Source organism: Scardinius erythrophthalmus, assembly GCF_964197995.2.
Source record: "Scardinius erythrophthalmus genome assembly, chromosome: 17".
NCBI classification, from domain to species: Eukaryota; Metazoa; Chordata; class Actinopteri; order Cypriniformes; family Leuciscidae; genus Scardinius; species Scardinius erythrophthalmus.
The window spans coordinates 32234938-32256419 of record NC_138237.1 but is presented as its reverse complement, the minus strand read 5'-3'; the positions used below and the strand labels follow the sequence as shown (position 1 = coordinate 32256419).

At 39.9% G+C, this 21482-nt stretch overlaps 1 protein-coding gene across 1 annotated transcript in view; it reads left to right on the top strand.

Moving 5' to 3' along the window:
* The window catches only part of gabra3 (gamma-aminobutyric acid type A receptor subunit alpha3), a gene marked incomplete at its 3' end in the record, with an annotated part of 658422 nt that overhangs the window by 479592 nt on the left and 157348 nt on the right, over positions 1–21482 (top strand). Inside the window, exon 7 of the mRNA XM_081391376.1 lies at positions 14079–14222. Coding sequence (XP_081247502.1) covers positions 14079–14222 — 144 coding nt within the window. The remainder of the gene's footprint in view (positions 1–14078; positions 14223–21482) is intronic.

The window sequence follows — 21482 nt, the reverse complement described above, 5'->3', positions numbered from 1 at the left end:
AAAATTCATCCATCTGATAAAAGGAAATACCTACATACAATAAGAACATACATGTTACGTAACGTGGTATAATAGTAAATCACACGACGAGGAATAGTTCTAGGAAACAGACTTTAATCATAAACACTCAGGACCAAAACACTCAAAACCATATTAACTAGAACGGACGAAGACTGAGGGAGAACACAGGGACTAAATACATGTAGCAAACAAGGTAGCTTAATCAGATAATTAACAGGACACAGGAGAATGAAATGACTAATCAAACCGATTGGGAAAACTAGGTCACAGGGAAACACGACACAGAGCATACATGTAACAATACAGTTATATGACAAAAGGATGAACGACTTGAACCCGTAGACTCGAGAGGTGAACTAATTATTTCTGTATCCAGTACTGACTGCATAGCCGACTACATAGTATTGCTATAAGCCTATGGGGCTGTCATGTGATGAACGGACGACTCGAACCCGAAGACTCGAGAGGTGAACTAATAATTTCTGTATCCGGTACCAACTGCTTAGCTCAGCTTATGAGGATGTCACTGCATGAACAAACAACTCAGATAGGGAGGTGAGGTAAAGACTACAAAGCCTGAAGACCCAGATAAGCAATGAATGAATCGTTTCTGTTGCTCATAATTTGGCCTTGGTCTTGTATTGCAAATATTTTTCTTATTCTAAATGTGATCAAGTTGATGTGTTGGGGAATTTTATTAACATATAACATTTTAATTATATTCTGCTGAAATGAATGACATGATATTTAATATATTGTCACCATAGGAACAGTAGATACAAATTCAGAACCTGATTATTCCAAAAATCCACATTCAAACCGAAATATCTGACTTCAGACTGGTCAAAGCTAATGACGGTAAATTAGAAAGTTGTCCAGCTTGATGAGAACAATTTCTATGTACCACATTTGCTGACTGTAGGTAAAATTAAGCCCTCCACTTGTCAAAAGGTGGCACTTCTGAGCCCCCTCCACCACGTCTGTTTCTAAGGCGTTGCCCATGTCTACTGGCTGACAACTTTGAAGTGTGTTTCGAGTTTAATGCAATTTGAAGCATTCTAAAAACCTCAAAAACACGCAAGAATATTATTAAAGTTTGACGTGTTTTCATGGCAACAGTATTTAAGATATCAAGAATCCTTTTTCAGGTATACTTTTTCCGTGTTTTGACATTATACTGATGAAATTTGAGGCAAATCGTGTAAAAATAACATTTTTGAAAGTGACACACTTCCTGCTACCAGTTGGTGGCGCTAAGAGTTTGACTCACAATAGTCACATTTATGTGATCGGCCTCTTACAGTGAACATACAGCTGAAGTTTCATCAAAATCAGCCAATGTATAAGTTATAACACTTCCTGTTTCCCTTTTTTGACATTAATCCCTCGCCATGGCAACACCATTCGAGATATCCAATATTCTTTTCACAAATTAGCATATTTAATATATTTTCATCATGTTGAAAAAGTTTGATGTGAATAAAATAAACCACTTAGGAGGAGTAGTTAAAAATTCAAAGCCTGAATAAAAAAAAAAAAAAAAAAAAACACATTCAAACCTGGTGGTCAGAGCTAATGCTCTTTAGGATTCATTGTAGAGTGTATAAATACTAGTGGTGTCAACAATAATCGATTCGGCGATGCATCGCAATGAGGGCATGCACGATTCAGCATCGATGCGGCAAAGTGCCATAATCGATTATGTCACTGTTTATTTTCTGGTCCTTGAGTTGGACAATAAAGTTGTGACGTTTCAATTACTTCCGGTATTACTTTTTACAATTACTTCCAATACCCTGTACCATTCAATTTTATTTTATTTAATGACATTTATGTCAAAGATACAGGAGAGTGATAATACACACATAGCAGGGCTGGGCGATATATCGATATAAACAATATATTGATATATTTTTGAAATGCGATATGGAATTAGACCATATCGCATATATCGATATAATGTTAGTTCAAATTTGCACTGTGATCCTTGCTCCCCGCACCCCCGCTCCTTTTTCACTATGCGTGTGTGTTTAGAGCATGTTACGTTATGAGAGGCGAATCATGACTACTTCAGAAAACCCAGAAAATGCCACTTTGTTTTTCTTTGTGTTATTTTTTTATATTTTTAAGTGGCTCATACCAACATTGTATTAACAAAAACTAGTTTGGGTCTGCTATTTAGTGTTTTGTATGTATGTATGTATGTATGTATGTATGTATGTATGTGTATATATATATATATATATATATATATATATATATATAGGCAAATTATAACATGTTTATACAAGGGAATAATCAGCAATTATGACTTTTGTCATAATCGTGCAGCCATAACTTAGGTGAAGAAGCCTGTTGATTATTTATTCATTTGATTTTGCAACTGTTCACTGAAATAGCCGGTTTCAATAAAACTACTTGTGACGTCATATTTGGCTTTGACTGAACATTTGCTCTCACTTTGCGGAAAAAATATCGGGATATATATCGTATATCGATATTCAGCCTAATATATATCGGGATATGACTTTTGGTCCATATCGCCCAGCCCTAACACATAGCAGCCAATAAAATCTGTTGTTCAATATCTGACTGCTTGTATTGCCTCATGACTGATGAAAAATTTTCCTTGATGTGTGCAGTAGAATTTTGATGCATCGCAATGCATCGTAGAATCGAATTGAATCGAATCGTTACCTGGTGAATCGTAATCGAATCGAATTGTGAGGGCAGTGCCAATGCACACCCCTAATAAATACAAGCTCTTTATTCCCTCATTAACAAGCTGCTCATTTAAGATGTAATGGATATTTACACTGTACATTATACAAATACTTGTGGTGTGTGTTTTGTGCATTAATAGGAAACACTATTATAAACTTATAAACTCAGACTTATAAACTATTATTGGACTATTAATCAATTTATAACAATGTTATTCACATGAATACAGTGTTGGAAATTGATATTCAATTAAATATTTCCTTCTCCAATTCAATTTGAATGGCTTCTAATTCATCATCTCATGTCCCATTCTTTTTCTCTCTCTCATCACAGTATTAATTGAATTTTAGCCCAGGAACTAAATTTAGGACTTCTTGTATAATGTGCTGAAAGTCTGTGACACCACTGACCTTTTCAGCTCGTACCATTTCCTGTAGGCCAGACTCCTCATAAATATAAACCAATGTCAGTCGTACAATGCAAATATATATTTGAATATGGAATAATGCACTTCATTATGAAATACTATTTATAATGGATGAAGTGGCATTAAATTTGATGTGTTTAGCTTTTGATTAATGACCTTCTAATTGAATAAAACAATAACTTTTCTCTGTGGCCATCAAAATTTAATTAGCCAACCTCTGCCTGCTGTGTGAATTATGTTTCTAGTGTTAAGCCTGCCAGCTTTTCTCATGCTCACTTGCTTTGAGTCATGTGAGTGCAGGTGTCGGTCTGCATGTGTGTGTTGTTTGCTTCTGCGTATGGACCCCAAAAAAAAATAAAAAATCCAATCTCTTTTGCAAAGTTTGTCCCAGAGTATTCAAAGACAATAAGTATATATATATATATATATATATATATATGTATATATATATGTATATTATATATTCCATGGACAAAAATATGTGATAAAGAATCGGGTTTGATGTTTTTGGAACCCGGGCGGTACGAGAGAGAAAAATCAAAACGACCGAAAAAAAGAGCCCACCGAGCCTGCCTGGAGTTGAGTCTTTTGGCGGTTCTGATATATTCCAAGTTCTTGTGATCAGTCCAGACGATAAAAGGTACCCCCGACCCTTCTAACCAATGAAGCCATTCCTCTAACGCTAACTTGACCGCCAACAACTCTCTGTTACCAATGTCATAGTTACGTTCGGCAGGTGATAAACGATGGGACAAAAAGGCACACGGATGCATCTTGTCGTCTGTGGGAGAACGTTGGGAGAGAACTGCGCCTACCCCCACCTCTGACGCGTCGACCTCCACCACAAACTGACGTGAGGGATCAGGGGCTATCAAGATGGGAGCCGAAACAAAGCGACTTTTCAGTTTGGCGAATACAGCCTCCGCTGTATCAGACCACCTGAACGTAGTTCTGGGGGAGGTCAAGGCAGTCAGAGGAGCAGCTAGTTGGCTGAAATTGCGAATGAAATGCCGATAGAAATTGGCAAACCCCAGAAACCTCTGTAGGACCTTACGAGAATCTGGACTTGGCCAATGTACCACAGCCTTAACCTTATCAGGATCCATACGCACTCCCTCATACGAGACAAAAAGCCCATTCTCTAGCAACCTCTGAAGTACTCGTCAGATGTGCTGCACGTGTTCCTGGAGAGAAGATGAAAAAATCAATATGTCATCCAGGTAGACATATATGAACTGATCTACCATATCTCGCAGCACACGAATATAACTTGCCCTTGCAGTAACCTGGCAGTAAATCTATAGCACAGTCGTAGGGATGGTGCGGAGGGAGAGAAGCAGCACGGGACTTACTGAACACTTCCTTCAGGTCTAGGTACTCAACGGGCACATTAGATAAATCCACCGCCTCCTCCTGAAACACATAAACAGGTACAGACGGACAAGCAGACGCAAGACAAGACTTATAACACTGAGTACTCCATGCGGAGATGGAGTGCTGGTGCCAGTCCACCCTGAGCTTGTGTAACGTGAGCCAGGGGTGACCAAGTACTACGGGTGCCAGGGGTGAGTACAAGAGGAGAAATGACAAAGTCTCAGTATGATTGCCTGATGTGGTGAGTGTTATGGGTCCGGAGGTGAGTGAAATGTTGGGCAGTCTTTGACCATTTAGAGCGTTGACGGATATGTTGTGAGTAAGTGAGGTGACAGGGATGAGAAGTTTCTGGGCAAGCTTATGGTCCACAGTCCAGTAAGTCCATAGTCCGCTCCTGAGTCCAGTAAGGCATGATAGCCGTGAGTGCTGGCTGCCCATCTCAGTCTTACCAGGAGGAGCGTGGACGATGGTGATGAGGTCTTCTCGGCGGAGATCCCACCCGATAGTAGCCTCAAGTTTACTACCGGGCTTGGCCTTCCCCACAGTAAAGGCAGAGTCTCAGGGATCTCCGCCTCTCCTTCTCCTCCCGGGAAAGCCGAGCCCTACCCCCCTGCATGGGCTTGTGATCAACGACTGGGCTGACCGTGTCCCCGCCACTGGTTCGTGGACCCTCCATGACTCCAGGAATACGGACTGGAAGAACGCGACGTTCCATCCTGGCAAGTCGTCCGTCCACCCTGAGAGCCAAATCCACGAGTCCGTTTAAGCTTGTGGGCAAATCCAGCGCGTAGATCTCCTTCTGGACACGGTCAGCCAGCCCTTGCAGGAACTTGTCCAACTGCGCCTCCTCGTTCCATTGGCACTCGGCCGCCAGAGTGCGGAATTCGATTGAGTAGTTGGACACGGATCGATCACCTTGTTATAAGTTGGCGAGGACTCTGGCCGTCTCTCTTCCCGCCATCGACCGGTCGAACACTCTTCTCATCTCTTCGGCGAGTGCCTGGAACGAGGCACAGCATGGGTCTTGGTTCTCCCACACCGCCGTTCCCCATAATGCCGCCCTCCCAGTCAGCAGCGTCAACATGAAGGCCACCTTCGATCTCTCGTTGTTGAAAGTGTGGGGCTGTAGTGAAAATTGCATGGAGCACCTGGTCAGGAACACCCTGCAGAAATTGGGTTCTCCAGAATATGCCTCCGGGACAGGAAGACGATGCTCCGCCTGGAAGGACGACTCTGGTGGTGCGGGCTGAACTGGCAGTGTGGGTGACGCAGCGGGACTCCTCAGGTGTTGGAACTGTTGGGTGAGCTAGGACACCTGCGCCACTAAAGCTTGTACCGCCCGCCTTATGTTCGCGATACACTCCTCCTGCGAATCCATCCGATAGATACTGCGAGCGATGAATTAATTTAAGCTGATCTCAGAACCATCTGCTGCCTCCATGCCTTGGTCAGATTGCTCTGTCATGAACGAAAGAGAGAAGGCAAAAGCAGGTCAAATCACGTTTATTCGAGAATAAACAGAGAAGGTCAGGTCCACACAAAATAAGACACACAGGGGCGGGAGAGTGATGCAGGGACTTAGACGGGCAACCGGGCTGAAGGTGGATGGTGGATGAATGACAAGTCCAGTTCCAGAGAGTGAAGACAAAGAACGGAGACAAAGACACAACAAACAATCCAACAGGAATGGAGACCGTGAGAGAATGCCAAACGGGAACAGGAACAAACACCGGAAACACCACAATCTGATCTGACAACACAAGACACCAGTCACTGAGAATATATAGCTGAGTAGAGTGGAATCAGCTGGCGCTGATGATCAGCGGTAATCAGAGGACACACCCACACTAATCATACACACTACACAATCACACGAGACAAGGAAGAGACAGTGAATTCATGAACCGTGACATATTCAAGAGGATAAGAGAGAAAATGCCTCTTTTGGTTCAAGAATCTACTTGCTGCACAAACTGCCACATACTTTCACAAAGGATTGCAGTTCTTGAAACAAAGTTACTTGTGGGACCACCAAACCAGACGGAACACACAACAGTGCTTTGTCATGAATGCCCTCAGCATACAGCTGGTGAGTCCCATGAATCTAGTGCTCCTCGACAGGCCATGCTGAGTGAAGATAAACAAGCCGTAACTGATCGACATACAAATTGATGGCACAAACAGGGAGCGAGACCCAAAGGCACTCGAGACATCAGATTGTCATGAGCATCACTTATTGCCACAGTAGCATCCTCTACCCCAGATACGGCTCTGACAAGGATTGCAAACACTAGTTTCCTACCACCGCCTATACATCTTGAGAACAGATTTGAAGTATTAATGAATGTAGATGTGGAATCCTGAAACGTGATGAATGTGATCAAACAAAGATCGAATCAGCCAGTAGCTAACACTGATGCTAACTGGCGCTCAAGGTCAAGCAGACAGCGGCACTCAGCTCAGAGCGTAGTCGAGCACAGGACTCTAATAATGGGTGACTCCACAATCAGAAACATTAGCAGCAGGGTTACAACTACGTGCTGCCTTCCACAAGCAACAACTTCTGATGTAAACAGGGAACTTCAGAACATTCTGTTGAAACATAAGACTGCAAATTGACTTATTCATGTGGGGGAAAATGATATTCATAAAGAGCAGTCAGAACTCCTTAAGAAGGATTTCAATGAACTTTTTGAAACACTTTAAAAACTGAAAGTTCAGACATTCATCAGTGGACCACTCCCAGCAAGAGGAACAAACAGGTTTTCACAGTTGTTGGGCTTAATACATGGCTGCAAAAAAACTGCAATGTAAAAGGAGTGAACTTCATTGACAACTTCAATCTTTTCTGGAGTTAGAGACAACTGTTTCAACAGGATGGCCACCACCCAAACAAACTTGGTTCAAGAGTGCTAAACGACAATATATACTTCTCCCTCCATCATCCTTCTGCAGTGTGTGCCAATCCACTCAATCTGAATGGCACACACACACCTGGACACAGTATGAATGACCACAGGACTTCACTTTCACTACCAGACACATTATCCCTCTCTCCAGCATCTCCACTTCTGTGCTTCTCACAGAAAATGGAAGAACTGGTGTATGCTGGAACCAAACTATCCCACTCTTTTGCTGCGAGCAAATCAACCAAAATTTTTTTATTTTATTTTTATTTTTTATTATCAACCAAAAAAACGTCAGGCCTCGCAAACACCAAAGCCTGTGGGACCAGCTTGCGCTCCTCCTCCTCCAGTGAGACTTCTTCGGCCTCTGCCACAATGCCGGGGCCCACACACCCCTCCTCCATCTGCTCGAGGTCAACCAAAAACAACTGATACCAGCTCTCAGTGATATGTGTCGTGTCCCCGCTATGATAACAGTAACTTTCGCAAATGTTTACAGAACAAGCGGGAACCCAGTGTGCCTGTATCTTTCTCTATTGATGTTCTATTACATGATAGAAAGTCTAAGGCCTTCAAAAGCCTTACAGCAAACCCAACTAATCTAGTGCCTATTACACGTCAAACTAAGTTTGCTGTGGGGACAAAAAGTAAGACTGTTAAGTTAGCACTTTTAAACATCCACTCACTTAAAAATAAATCACTTCTAGTCAACGTCTTAATTACCACAAACAACCTGGATTTTATGTTTCTAAATGAAACATGGCTGGAAGACAGCTGTAGTGCAACATTCCTCAATGAAGCCCCTCCTAACTTTACTTTTATAAAAGTGTATGCAGAGCGGGTAGAAGAGGTGGGGGTGTATCTGCTCTTTATAAAGATCTCTATCAATGTAAGCAAATATCCTTTGGGAATTACCCATCTTTCGAGTATCTGGGTATTGTGTTAAAAGGTGCTCCACGCATTTTACTTATCTTTATTTACAGGCCTCCAAAATACTCTCCAGCCTTTGCTGATGACTTTACTGAACTGTCATCAACTAGTAGTGGGAAGTTCGGATCATTTTACGGACTCTGATCTTTGAACCTCGTTCAGCAAAATGAACAAATCTTTGTTCGAGTCATTTTGTTCATTTCGTTCATTTCAACAGAATATAATTAAAATGTCATGTTAAATAGCCCAACACATCTAGTACTTACAAAAATGTTGATTACATTTGAAAAAACAAAAATAAACTATAGGGTAATGCAGCCAAATCCAAATTGATAAGAAATAGAAATGTTTAATTAATTGATTAGTTGGGTCTAAAGTTCAAGCTAATGCAGTCTGTTTAGTTCACCTGACCTCACCTCCCGATCCGAGACGTTTATTCTTATAAAACTTCAAATTGATCACGTCTGTTCCCCGCCTCGTGTCTTCGAACTTCGAGACGCACTGAAGTAAAATTTCATTTTGTGTTGACCGTGCATGCGCACAACATCCCATAGGTTCTGTTTCATGTAAAGAACCTATGGGATGTTGTGCGCTTGCGCGGTCAACACAAAATGAACGAATCACTCTCTGAGACAACTCGGTAGTCCCGAGTCATATTAAAGATTCATTCAAAATGAACAAATCGTTCATGAACGACACATCACTATTATCAACAATTACCTCAAAGTTTGACTGTTTTGCCATTGCTGGAGATTTTAACATCCACATAGATAATGCAGAAACCAATATGGCAAAAGAAATCAAAACTGTTTTAAAAACTTTTGATCTGACTCAGCATGTACATGGACCTACGCACAATCATGGACACACTCTAGATTTACTTATCAGTAAGGGTCTAATAATTTTATCGATTGTTATTAAGGATGTAGCACTGTCTGATCATTTCTGTATTTTTTTTTATATATTGATCTCTCTTGCCATTGAAGCTATCTGTGTCTGTCAAGAAGAGATGCTTAAATGAGAACATATATGTATATCTCGAATGGATACTTTGACAATTTTCAATCTGGTTTCCGACCGCATCACAGCACAGAGGCAGAGCTTATAAAGATAATAAACGATATTCGCTTAAATACTGATACAGGCAAATGATCAGCAAGCTGGTACTAGTACAAAAATTTTCATATTGTCTTCTTAATGATTAAATTTGGATAGTTTTCTTTTAGAAAGACAAAAAGTTCAGGTGGAGAAAAAACTTTTCCTTTACCTTGACATGTTTCGACTGCAACCTGCAAGTCTTCCTCAGAAGCGTCATCTGACAGCTGTGACGTGTCGTTTAAGGCGTGTGACGTGTCGACGCCCAGGAAATAACTGTTGATAAACGACACGTCACAGCTGTCAGATGACGCTTCTGAGGAAGACTGCAGGTTGCAGTCGAAACATGTCAAGGTAAAGGAAAAGTTTTTTCTCCACCTGAACTTTTTGTCTTTCTAAAAGAAAACTATCCAAATTTAGTGCTGGTACTACTCGACCTCGGTGCTGCATTTGACACTGTCGATTACAACATACTTCTTGACAGGCTGGAACACTGGGTCGGGCTTTCTGGGATAGTCCTAAAATGGTGCAGGTCATACTTTGAGGGGAGAAGTTATTATGTGAGTTCAGGAGACCATAAGTCTGAGTGGACATCCATGACATGCGGAGTCCCTCAAGGCTCAATTCTTGTGCCACTCCTGTTCAACCTGTATATGCTCCCACTGAGCCAAATAATGAATAAGAACCAAATTGCTTACCACAGCTATACAGACGATACACAACTCTACTTAGCCCTATCGCCTAACGATTACAACCCCATTGACTCCCTGTGCCAATTCATTGATGAAGTCAACAGTTGGATGTGCCAAAACTTTCTTTAGTTAAACAAAGACAAAACTGAAGTCATTGCATTTGGAAACAAAGATGAAGTTTTCAAGGTTAATGCATACCTTGACGCTAGGGGTCTAACAACTAAAAATCAAGTCAGGAATCTCGGTGTGTTTCTGGAGTCAGACCTTAGTTTCAGTAGTCATGTAAAAACAATAACTAAATCAGCATAATATCATCTCAAAAATATTGCAAAAATTAGATGCTTTGTTTCTAGACAAGACTTAGAGAAACTTGTTCATGCTTTCATCACCAGCAGGGTGGATTATTGTAATCGATTCCTCACTGGCCTTCCCAAAAAGACCATAAGACAGTTGCAGCTCATACAGAACGCTGCTGCCAGGATTCTGAGCAGAACCAGAAAAAAAAAATAACATATCACACCAATCCTCAGGTCTTTACACTGGCTCCCATTTACATTTAGGATTGATTTTAAAATATTATTACTGGTATATAAATCACTAAATGGCCTAGGACCTACATTGCAGATATGCTTACTGAATATAAACCCAACAGATCACTCAGATCATTAGGATCACATCAACTAAAATTACCAAGGGTTCACTCTAAAGGCCTCATTATACTTCTGCGTCGGACCTACGCCGGAGCCTCTACGCTGTAGGCAACGCGTTGGTTTTTTATTTATACTTCTGCGTCGTTGTCCGCGTTGACGCACAATTACACTTGAAGAGGGAGCATGTGAAACCCGAGGGAGCGGTCCTAGCAGACCAATCACAGAGCTTGCGTCCACGTAGAGTTGACGCGTTATTACATTTTTGGAGAGGTGCACGTCAGGGTACGCTGAAGGGTACGCGCGCTACACACAGCCTACGACGTAGCTACGGCGTAAGTTTGACGCAGAAGTATAAATAGGCCTTAAGCATGGCGAGTCTGCTTTTAGCTACTATGCCAGCCGTAGCTGAAACCAGCTTCCAGAAGAGATCAGATGTGATCCTACAGTAGTCACATTCAAACCCAGACTCAAAGCACATCTGTTTAGCTGTGCATTTAAATGATTGAGCACTGTGCGTCCGACTGATTACACTGTATTTTATGTCTGCATTCTCCTTTTGATTCTAAACTACTGTATTCTTCCTTTTGATTCTAAACTGAACTCAAATGGCACTGATTGGTAACTGGTGTTTTGCACTAAATCTGTGGAGTTTGAGAGGGATTGACTCATGACGGTCAAGGGAACACTGTGTTGACTATTACAGATTACTAGTCTGGTACGGATTATCAAGAGAACACTTTGGTGACTAGTACAGATTACTGGTCTGGATTGGTACAGATTACTAATCTGTTGGGTTCAGAAAATCCACGGTACTGTAGTAGTGGGGGAAACCCTGATGGTCCTGATGACCAAATGTGTGAGCAAGTGCTCTAGTGCCTCTCTAGAGACGTCTAGAGTTATATATGCCAACTGTAAATCCACAGAAGAATACTGACCGTCGTGGGGAAATCTCAGAGTCAAAATAAGATACACCAGTGTTTTGCCAGATGAGAAGTTTATTATATGTATCATCTTTTTACTATTTTAATCCATTTTACTCTAATTCATTTTATAACTGTATAATAGATCTCTGTTAATTCCTTTTATAACTATTTTAATTTCCCCTGCTTTTATTTTGTGTCTATTTTCTATGCAAAGCTCTATGAATTGCTATAGTGTGATTATTATAATTCCTTTCTATGTAAAGCTTTTGAATAACTGTTTGAATTTTCCTTGCTTTTATTTTGTGATTATTTTATTCCACTCTATGTAAAGCACTTTGAATTGCCATAGTGTATGAAATATGCTATATAAATAAACTTGCCTTGCCTATCCATGCTAGGCTGCATGGATGCGCAGGGAGTTCTCGCCCAGAACGGAACCATACCGCCAATCCAAACTATATGCTAATTGTCAATCGTATTTGACAATAGTGGTCCTGACAGAAATAGCACTTTTAACAATATAGATTGGTTTAAAGCAGCTTTATAGTGATAATAGGAAATTATAGTAACAGAGATTGTTTCGCTTTACAGCAGCTCTAGAATAAAGTTATTGTCCAGCTAAAGTTAATCAAGGTGATTGATTCACTTCCATTGCAAAGATCATTAGTTATTAACTTAGGGGCCGCTAACACGACACCGTTCTCAACTCAACGCGCTCCAGCCTGCTCATCCGCACAAAACAGTGGCTGGTGGCTTGAGAACGCAAACCCTGAAATAGATTCCAAGATGCAAGCCTTGAAAAATGTTGAAAAAAGGTTATCTCTGCGCAAACCTCAAAAACGCAAACCCGCAAAAATGCAGACGGCGTGCACATGCGCATTACATGTTTAGTCTATAGATATGCATGTTTGAATATGTATGTACGCAGGCATGTAGTCCTTCTTTACAAACCAACCCTCAACAAACTACTTGTCTGGCCTTAAAAATTTATAATAAAAAATTGTTTATCGCTTCCGCGCGTAACCACGTGAACCGGAATTATCCCGACAACATTTTATCTGTACAGAGGTAAAGGGAAGGGAAGGAGGCCTTCACGGGAAGCTGCAGCTAAAATTGGTCTCTTGTTAACACATTTTCTATTTTCTACATGGTGAATGGCACATGGTGCACTATATAGGGGATATTCTGTACAGATTCCTATATTTTAAAGTGATATGGAGATTAAGAATAGAAACGGTTAAACCGGAGCAGACTGTGTGCGCACTGCGGCGGTTCATGTGACACTAACGTGAAACCAGACTTCACTTGTCCCAATGGAAAGCATATTTACACTGTCTGAATCATTCCCTATGCCCTATATAGTGCACTATGTGCCATTCACCATGTAGAAAATAATAAATGTGTGAACAAGTGACCAATTTTAACCGCAGCTTCAGCATCTATTTATAATGTGGGATGCTTTAGATTCTAGAGAGCATTTGAATGGACAGAAAATCTGATGAAAAGCTGAAGTGCAGAGTGATGTCCACAAAATCATTGATCCATATTGATTTTGTCATTGTTTTGGATGTACACACATTAGGCGATTTGAACCGTGCCCAAGCATGTTTGACCCCAAAAGTCTGGTTCGTTTGACTAGTGTGATCGCTCCGTACTGTGCCCGGGTGCAGTTTGTTTAACCGTCCCTGGCCCGCTTGGAAGAGGTGGGCCAGAGCACGGTTCAGTTTGGCTCAGTACACATGAAGTGTGATCGCTAACCGCACCGGAGCACAGAAATCTTATGTGTGTTACTGTCATTATTACGACAACAAACGTCTTCTATTACTACTTGGATTGTACACTTTTCAAATAATTAATTCAAGTATATTTAGGTTTATAAGTGTCTGGTTCTTACCTTATTGATGAACAGGAATTAGTTTGCGAGTAAGCTGCAAATTCCTCCATCAAAGGCAGCTGCCTCTGTAATAATCTTCTGATACGTGTAGCACCATCAAGTGAAAATCGCTGTGTGGCATAAATTATAAATTTATTAGGCAGTATATTATTACTTTTATTCCAGTTTTCTTCAAAACAAAAAGTTGCATAATAAATGACGTAAGGATGCTTGTGTTAAAATAGGTTGGAGCTGAACTCTAAATATAATCTCCAGGAACAGGACTGAGAGTGTTCTAAGAGTAATTGAAGCAACACTAAAATGCTAAATTTAAAGCACTTTAAAAAGAAATACAAAAATTATAAAGGCTGCATTAAGAATACCAGAACAGCATTGCAATTGTTTGCAAGTTAAATGTTTGGTCAGAATAAACTAGTAGCCTACTGTGGTTTGTCTCTCTAAGATGCCTACACCAACAACGAGGTTGTCTACATCTGGACAGCGGATGATGAGAAATCTGTTTCTGTGGCTCCTGATGGCTCTAGACTCAACCAGTATGACCTATTGGGCCATGTCATTGGCAAAGAGACGATCAGCTCCAGTACAGGTAATTACTGTTCTCTTTTGTGCCAGTCAGATGTATATATTATTATTTTATTTATTTTTTTATGGTTTAGAAATAAATATCCAATTGTGAACTCAAAACTTGGTAGAGATTGAGTGAAATGATCAGCTCTTATAGGAGTTTAATGTCCTGTCCTGATGGAAGACAGAGAATCCTGGCTGTGTGATGGCTGCGTTGGGCACCGTGTTGTGAAGCAACATTTCACTGAAAGCCAGCACCTAGCAGTTTCTTATCTCTCTGAAAGGTAATCCGAGCATTAACTTCGTCAACTTTTTAATTGAGTGACTGGGTGTTCACCAATAAAATAGTGGGGAGAGACGATAGTCCATCCAGTCAATACACAAACGCTAATTGATTCAGGAATGAAATAAGGTTTTAAACTTTGATATTATTAGAATTTTACACACCACCTTTAGCGAGGCTCAACCGACAAGCAACGCAGTGCCACAGTAACATTGACCAGCACTGATGTCTGTCATGTGAAATCTCCTTAACCCTTGAAAGGATGCTATGACAACGATTCATCAGTGCACCTGGACATGGCAAACTGATTTATTATTTTTACGAAATTATGACTTGACCTAGAGAATGAAAGCTATATCAGATAGTAACATCAGCATTACCTCCTTCCCTTTTACCCTCCACGGCCTCAACACAGCTCGTTAGAGAAGGGTCAGACTTTTGGGCTTTACCAAGTTGTTCTCTCCCTATCGTCAGAGAAGGTTCTTGATCAGGAATCTCATTATCTGTGTTACCCACACTGGAATATACAGATAACCTTAACTCAGAGGGAGAATCTGGAGAAGCAAGAAAAGTGTCAGACAGATCAATCACATCCTCATTTTTGCGTGTCTGTGCACGAGTAACAGCACATGCTGAAAATGTTGAAGGGAATCGACTGGCAAGCTCCGCATCACAAACCGGATTCTTCGCTACAATTGGGTGAGAAAAACTTTAGCACCGGCCAAGTCATTTCCCAAGATTAGACTTACAGGCAGTCTTGAGCGTACCCCTACTTTTACAGGACCTGAAACTAGATCAGAGGTCAAAAACACAGTATGAAGTGGAACTTTAACACAGTTCAATTCGATTCCATGAACCAACACATCAGTTCCAGTGTACGTCACATCTGAGAATGGTAATGCACTTTCCAGTATAAACAATTGAGCTGACCCCGTATCCCTCAAAATCAAGATTGAATTTATAGTACCATCAAGAGAAACTGACACACTACCCTTAAATACAAAGGGAGTAAATGCAGAACTGTCTGAACAATTCTCAACACCAGACATTTGCTCAAGAACAATATTAGCTACACTTTTAGGTTTGAAGGCAGCATTCTTTTTCTTCCAAGCTTTACAATCAACAATAAGATGTTTTGGGTCTAAGCATTAAAAACAAACTCTTATTCTCAACACTCTTGCTCTCTTCCTTACCCTGCACTGCAGAGCGCATCATAGGTTTCGTTGAGCGAGTGCACATCAAAGGTTTCTCCACACTTGAAGACATCGAAGTACTATGATTCGGGCTAGCAGCAGAAGAAAATACAGTCTTATGTGTCAGAATATATTAATCCGCCAACACTGCAGCAGCTGAGAGGGACTTAACCTTTTGCTCATTTAGGTAAATCACTAAATTTTTTAAATCCTCCAACAGAATCAGTTCTTGAAATTGCTCAAATGTAGTCGTTTTAGAAGCGGCGCACCACTTTTCTAATAGAGCTCACTTATCATGTGCAAACTGCACAAAAGTTTGTTTAGCCGATTTGGTATGGTTACGAAACTTTTGCCTGTACGCCTGTAGGCACAAGTTCGTAATCTCGCAAAACAGCAGCTTTCACCAAATCATAATTAACCCTCAGAGAGTCTTCGGTCACTTCTGACCGAAAAATTTTCTGTTTTGAATTTTAAAAAATCACAGCTTCATCGGAAGGTTATGATACTTGGTGACTTTTATGGCATTGGGTATGTGTATGCAAAAAAAAATTGAGGTCATGATCCGAGCATGCTAAGTGGTCGTAAAAAAAATAGTCACACTCAGTGCCTTCGGTCAAAAATGACCGACCCATAGGAAATGAATGGGAAATTTACAAAAACACAAAAAATCTCTGAATTTTTGTCTGTACAATCTACAAATCAGCCACGATTAAAAAAAAAAGTACACCGCAGTAAAGGGGTGACACTCTACAACATCAAGAGTGCAAAAAATTCACACCCACCCACACACACACACATAGAAACACACTTTTATACACATACACACCAATAAATTCAGATTAAAACAATCTGTTTTGAATTTTTAAAAATCACAGCTTCATTGGAATGTTACGAAACTTGGTGACTTTTCTGGCATTAGGTATGTGAACACAGAAAAAAATTGAGGTCATGATCCGAGCATGCTAAGTGGTCGTAAAAAAAATAGTCACACTCATGGTCTTCGGTCAAAAATGACCCCCATAGGAAATGAATGGGAAATTGACAAAAACAAAAAAATTCGCTACAAATCGGCCACGATGCAGAAAAAAAGTGCTCAGCAATGAAGGGGTGAAACTCTAAAACATCAAGAGTGAAAAACATAACATAATTAATAATTATAATTAATATATATATATATAATTAATATAATAATTATTAAAATTATTAAAATAATAATTAATAAAATGTTATAAACCTTGGCAAAAAGTATTATTTGAGAATTTCTAAAAAAATAAAATTAATCCACATCTTAAAAGTAAGTAATTTGGTCCAAAAACAACTAGAATTCACAAGCATCTCCATTTAGAGCTATTACAGGCATCTAGTGGTAAACCCATGCAATAACATGATTTATTTAATTTTATGTTTAATAAATTGATTTATTTTTTTATTTTTATTTTTTTTATGAAAGCCTAGTCTCTATTTTAACCGAAAATACCGCATAGAAAAAAAAAATAATAATAATAATAATAAAAAAAAACAAACATTATTTTCAATGGCAAAAAATGGACAATAAATATTGCATAAATATTAATAAGTTCAATCAAATTGTCTCAAAATACTAAATTAAAAAGAATAAATATTATAGAACAAAAATAAATTGCATTGGTTTTTACTGGGATGGAGGAAGTTTCATTTTTAGGTGTCCGGTCACTTCTGACCGGGAAGGCACTGAGTGTGACTGCTAAACGAAGACTCTCTGAGGGTTAAGAGACTCCTCGATGGGCAAAGCAGAACATACTTCTTGAGCTTTACCAACTAAACTGCATTGTAGCATTAACCCCCACATATCTTTAGGCTAGTTAACTCTCTGGGGTCGGCTGTCGCGCCGGCGAGATGAGCTCGCTTTTTTTCTTATCAGTCCAAAATACTCTGTTGATTTTGATCTTACATATATGTGTTGTACATCATTCGATCCTGTTAAGTGTCTTATTTTTTTGTGTATACTCACAATAAAAACAAAGTGTTGTGCGTTGTTACTCAAGGTTAGATCTGTACCAACTGTTCATGATCCAGCTTACAGACTCTGGAGTGATTGGCCTAACGTTACTGATCACGGCAGTAATGGAAGAGAGAGCGTGCACTTTATTACAGTTCATCGTTTTACGGATATTAAGTTTACCAGTTTATTAAGCAGCCCCTGAAAAGCTGTGTATATATTTGTTGACTGTTAGCTGTAACGAGTGTTTCTGTTTAATTCGCTGCGTATGTTGATGATAATGAAAGGGAGAGAGAGAGTTTATGAATTAGACTTTAATGTGCACTTCTTATACTGTGTTTATTCAGCTTGTACTGTGATTTTTTGGAGTAAAACTGACGCTTCATCTTTTGTGTGATGTACAATAAACTTAATAAAACTCATCAGTAAATTTTTGCCCATCATTCTGACGCGGTCCACTACAACAGGTTTGTACTAATAGTGTATAAAAGCAAGATGAAAAATAAGTTTTAACCGTAATTGAACTAAACTATACCTGTTCTCCGTACAGCATATATTCTCTGGCTCTGTGGGCATTATTGTCCAACTCTGGGTCGAAATGAACACCACTACTGAGAGTTTCTGTTTTGATATTATCATTCGTGAGATGAGATTGTCCTGACATTTAGTGCAAGCTTTTGAGGCTCCGCCCTCTGTGCCGGCAGCAGCTGCTCATTTGCATTTAAATGGATATACACTAAATCAGTGGTTCTCAACCTTTTTTTTCAGTGGGCCGCACTATGTCTAAGTTCAAGTTTCACGGGCCGCATATAATTGACATTTGACGTCACCAATGCAAACTAACCAGATATTAAGGTATCTAAATGATTACAGTTAGATTTATTATTATTATTATTATTAGAGAGTATAATTCTACTTACCATTAATGGGACACCGGAAACGTGACTTGATGCGCGTCATTGCAGAAAATGTGCGTTCGCAAATGTATGTCGACCCAAATATGGAAAGCACTTTTGAACTTAATAATCTGAGGTTTTGTCCAGAGATGTTTCGCCACATTTCTGTAACTGAGGATGACTGTTGCGCGTTATGGCTGTGTCCTCTTGCCTGAACATCCATCAGTTCATCTTCGAGGGCGCGGCGGGACAAACCGAAAGTTGCAGCCAAGTCCTTGATTTTTACCACAGGGAAAGTCAATGGCTCTCTGATGAAATGTCCTGCAGATTTTATTCTCTCAAAATCAGAAAAACGAGAGGTGAATTTTTCCTGCATTTGACTGACAGTTTTAACGAATCGTTCTTTCTGTTGTATGTCCAGTACACCCTCACACGCGTCATTCAGAAGTGGAAAGTGAGTTAAATCATCATCTTTGAGTTGTGCAGTGTACAGCCCTAGCTTCATTTTGAAACTCTCAACACAGCCCAACAGGTCATCAACATGTTTTTCGTCACCTTGAAGTTGTAAGTTCAGCTTGTTTAGGTGAGCTGTGACGTCTGAAAGAAAAGCAACGTTTGTTTTCCACTCATTGTCTCTCAAGACTGGAAATCTTTCTCCCTCGCCGATGTCATTAAGAAAGTTTACTATCTCGGGGAGTACAGCCAGAAAGCGATGCAAGACTTTCCCACGACTTAGCCATCTCACTTCACTGTGCAGAATGAGGTCTCCGTAAGCACTGTCCAGTTCGCCCAACAACGTAATAAAACGGCGGTGCATTAGAGGCCGCGCTCGAATGAAGTTGACCACCTTGACCACAGTGTTCATAACCTCCACAAAGTATCCATCAACTAACTTGCTGCATAGTGCTTGTTGATGCACAATACAGTGAAATGCCAACAAGTCAGGGGAGATTTTTCGCATTTCAGCTACGAGACCCTTGTGTTTTCCCGTCATTGAGGGCGCACCGTCAGTAGTGATGGAGACAACTGAGGATTCCGGTACGTTCATGTCTTTGCATGCTTCACTAAGTGCCCTATAAATGTCCTCGCCCCTTGTTCGTTCATGTAGCGATTTCAATGCCAGTAAATCTTCTGTAACCTCAAAAGTCTCTGAATTCACACATCTTACCCAAATGCAAAGCTGAGCAACATCTCCGATGTCTGTCGATTCATCCGCAGCCAAACTGAGTGCTGAAGCAGTGGCTAGCTTAGTTTTTAGTTGTTCTGTCAAATTCTCAGACATTTCAGAAATTCGACGAGTAACTGTGTCATTGCTGAGCTGTAAACTTTTTATCCTGCGAATTATCTCGCTCTTGTTGCTCAGATCATCAAACAGACATTGTGATTCCAGAAAACAGTTCTTAACTAGCTCTCCATCACTGAATGGTTTGCCGTGTTTGGCAAGGAGCCAGGAAATTTTGAACGTTGCTAATGTCACGGCCTGAGACACTTTTAAGCTAGCTCGCATTGTATTCTGTTCGACAATGGCATTTTTTTCAAGACTAGATATCTTGAAAGCTCTTTCCTGAGATCCAGGTGGATATTTCGTGTCAAAAATTGCATGGGTGGTATCGAAATGCCTTTTGAGATTGTAAGTTTTGCAAACTCCCAGTATTTTATTACAGAGCAAGCAGAAAGGCTGTCCATCTCGCTCGTTGACAGCAAACTGATTCTTCCATTCTTCAAGCACTTTCCTACCTTCACTGCTGATGCTACGACTCTTCTTGTTTGCAATTGCATGTGCTCCTTTATCACTATTTTCCTCGCATCTTTTTTCTCCTCTAATAATAAAATTGTCCATTTTGAGTTTTAAATCTGCCAGAGCGCGCGCTTGTAATTGTGTGCGTTAACTGTGTAATTGTCAGTTGCGTCAGTACTGCGCATATCTGAAACCATATGATCAGCAAAATTATTTTACAAAAAAAAAATATTGTTCAAACTTTAATTGGTTTAATACATAAAAAAAACAATAATGAAATATGAATTGTAAAACTATAAGTTATTAATTTTTTATTATTTTTTTTCTTACGTGGTCAGCATGGGCCGCATCAACATTTGTGACGGGCCACGGGTTGAGAACCACTGCACTAAAATGACGCGTTTTTCTCAGCCTTAGAAAGTGACAATTTAAAAATACTGTAAAAAAATATCTGTTGGGTATTTTGAGCTAAAACTTCATATACACACTCTGGGGACATCAGACACTTATTTTACATCATGTGAAAATGGGCATAATAGGTGCCCTTTAAAGTAAAGTGTAACCCGATCCAGTTATGATATTGTGATATATTGAAGTATGGATTGTGATATGAGTCACAAAATGTATATCAGAGTACATATTGTGTCATCATGAGATAATTGCCAATACTGTACCTGGCCCTACTTATTTTCAGTTTTGTACACTGCCAAATCTCTTGCATTTACACTGAATGCTGCAATCAGCCTTTTAAAATTTATCCCTGAAGGATATGGAAACATCTGCCTTCTTTGTTTTTCAGTATTTGAGGCATAGAGATTTATGCTGGATAATGAAAAACCTCTATTGATCTTTAACACAGTTTATTTATATGCACAAGTCTGTAATGCTGTAGCCTTCCCTTTATGAAATCTTTCTTTTTGCACCTGACAACCTGAATAAATTAATTTTGCTTGCTTCCCACACATTTTTTCCCCTCTTTCCTTTCCAGCCTTGTCATACGCTTACAAATTCATTTTTTGTCTGTTTTATCTAGCCTGATTTACAAGGACCTAGTTTATCAATTGCTTTATGCCTCATTTATTGTGGTCATTCAACCTCTGTAAAGAAAGAAGGACCCAAACCAGTTTGAGTCCACAAGAAGTGTACATGCTCAATATGACAATGTGCACATATGAAAATGAAACAAAGATGAAA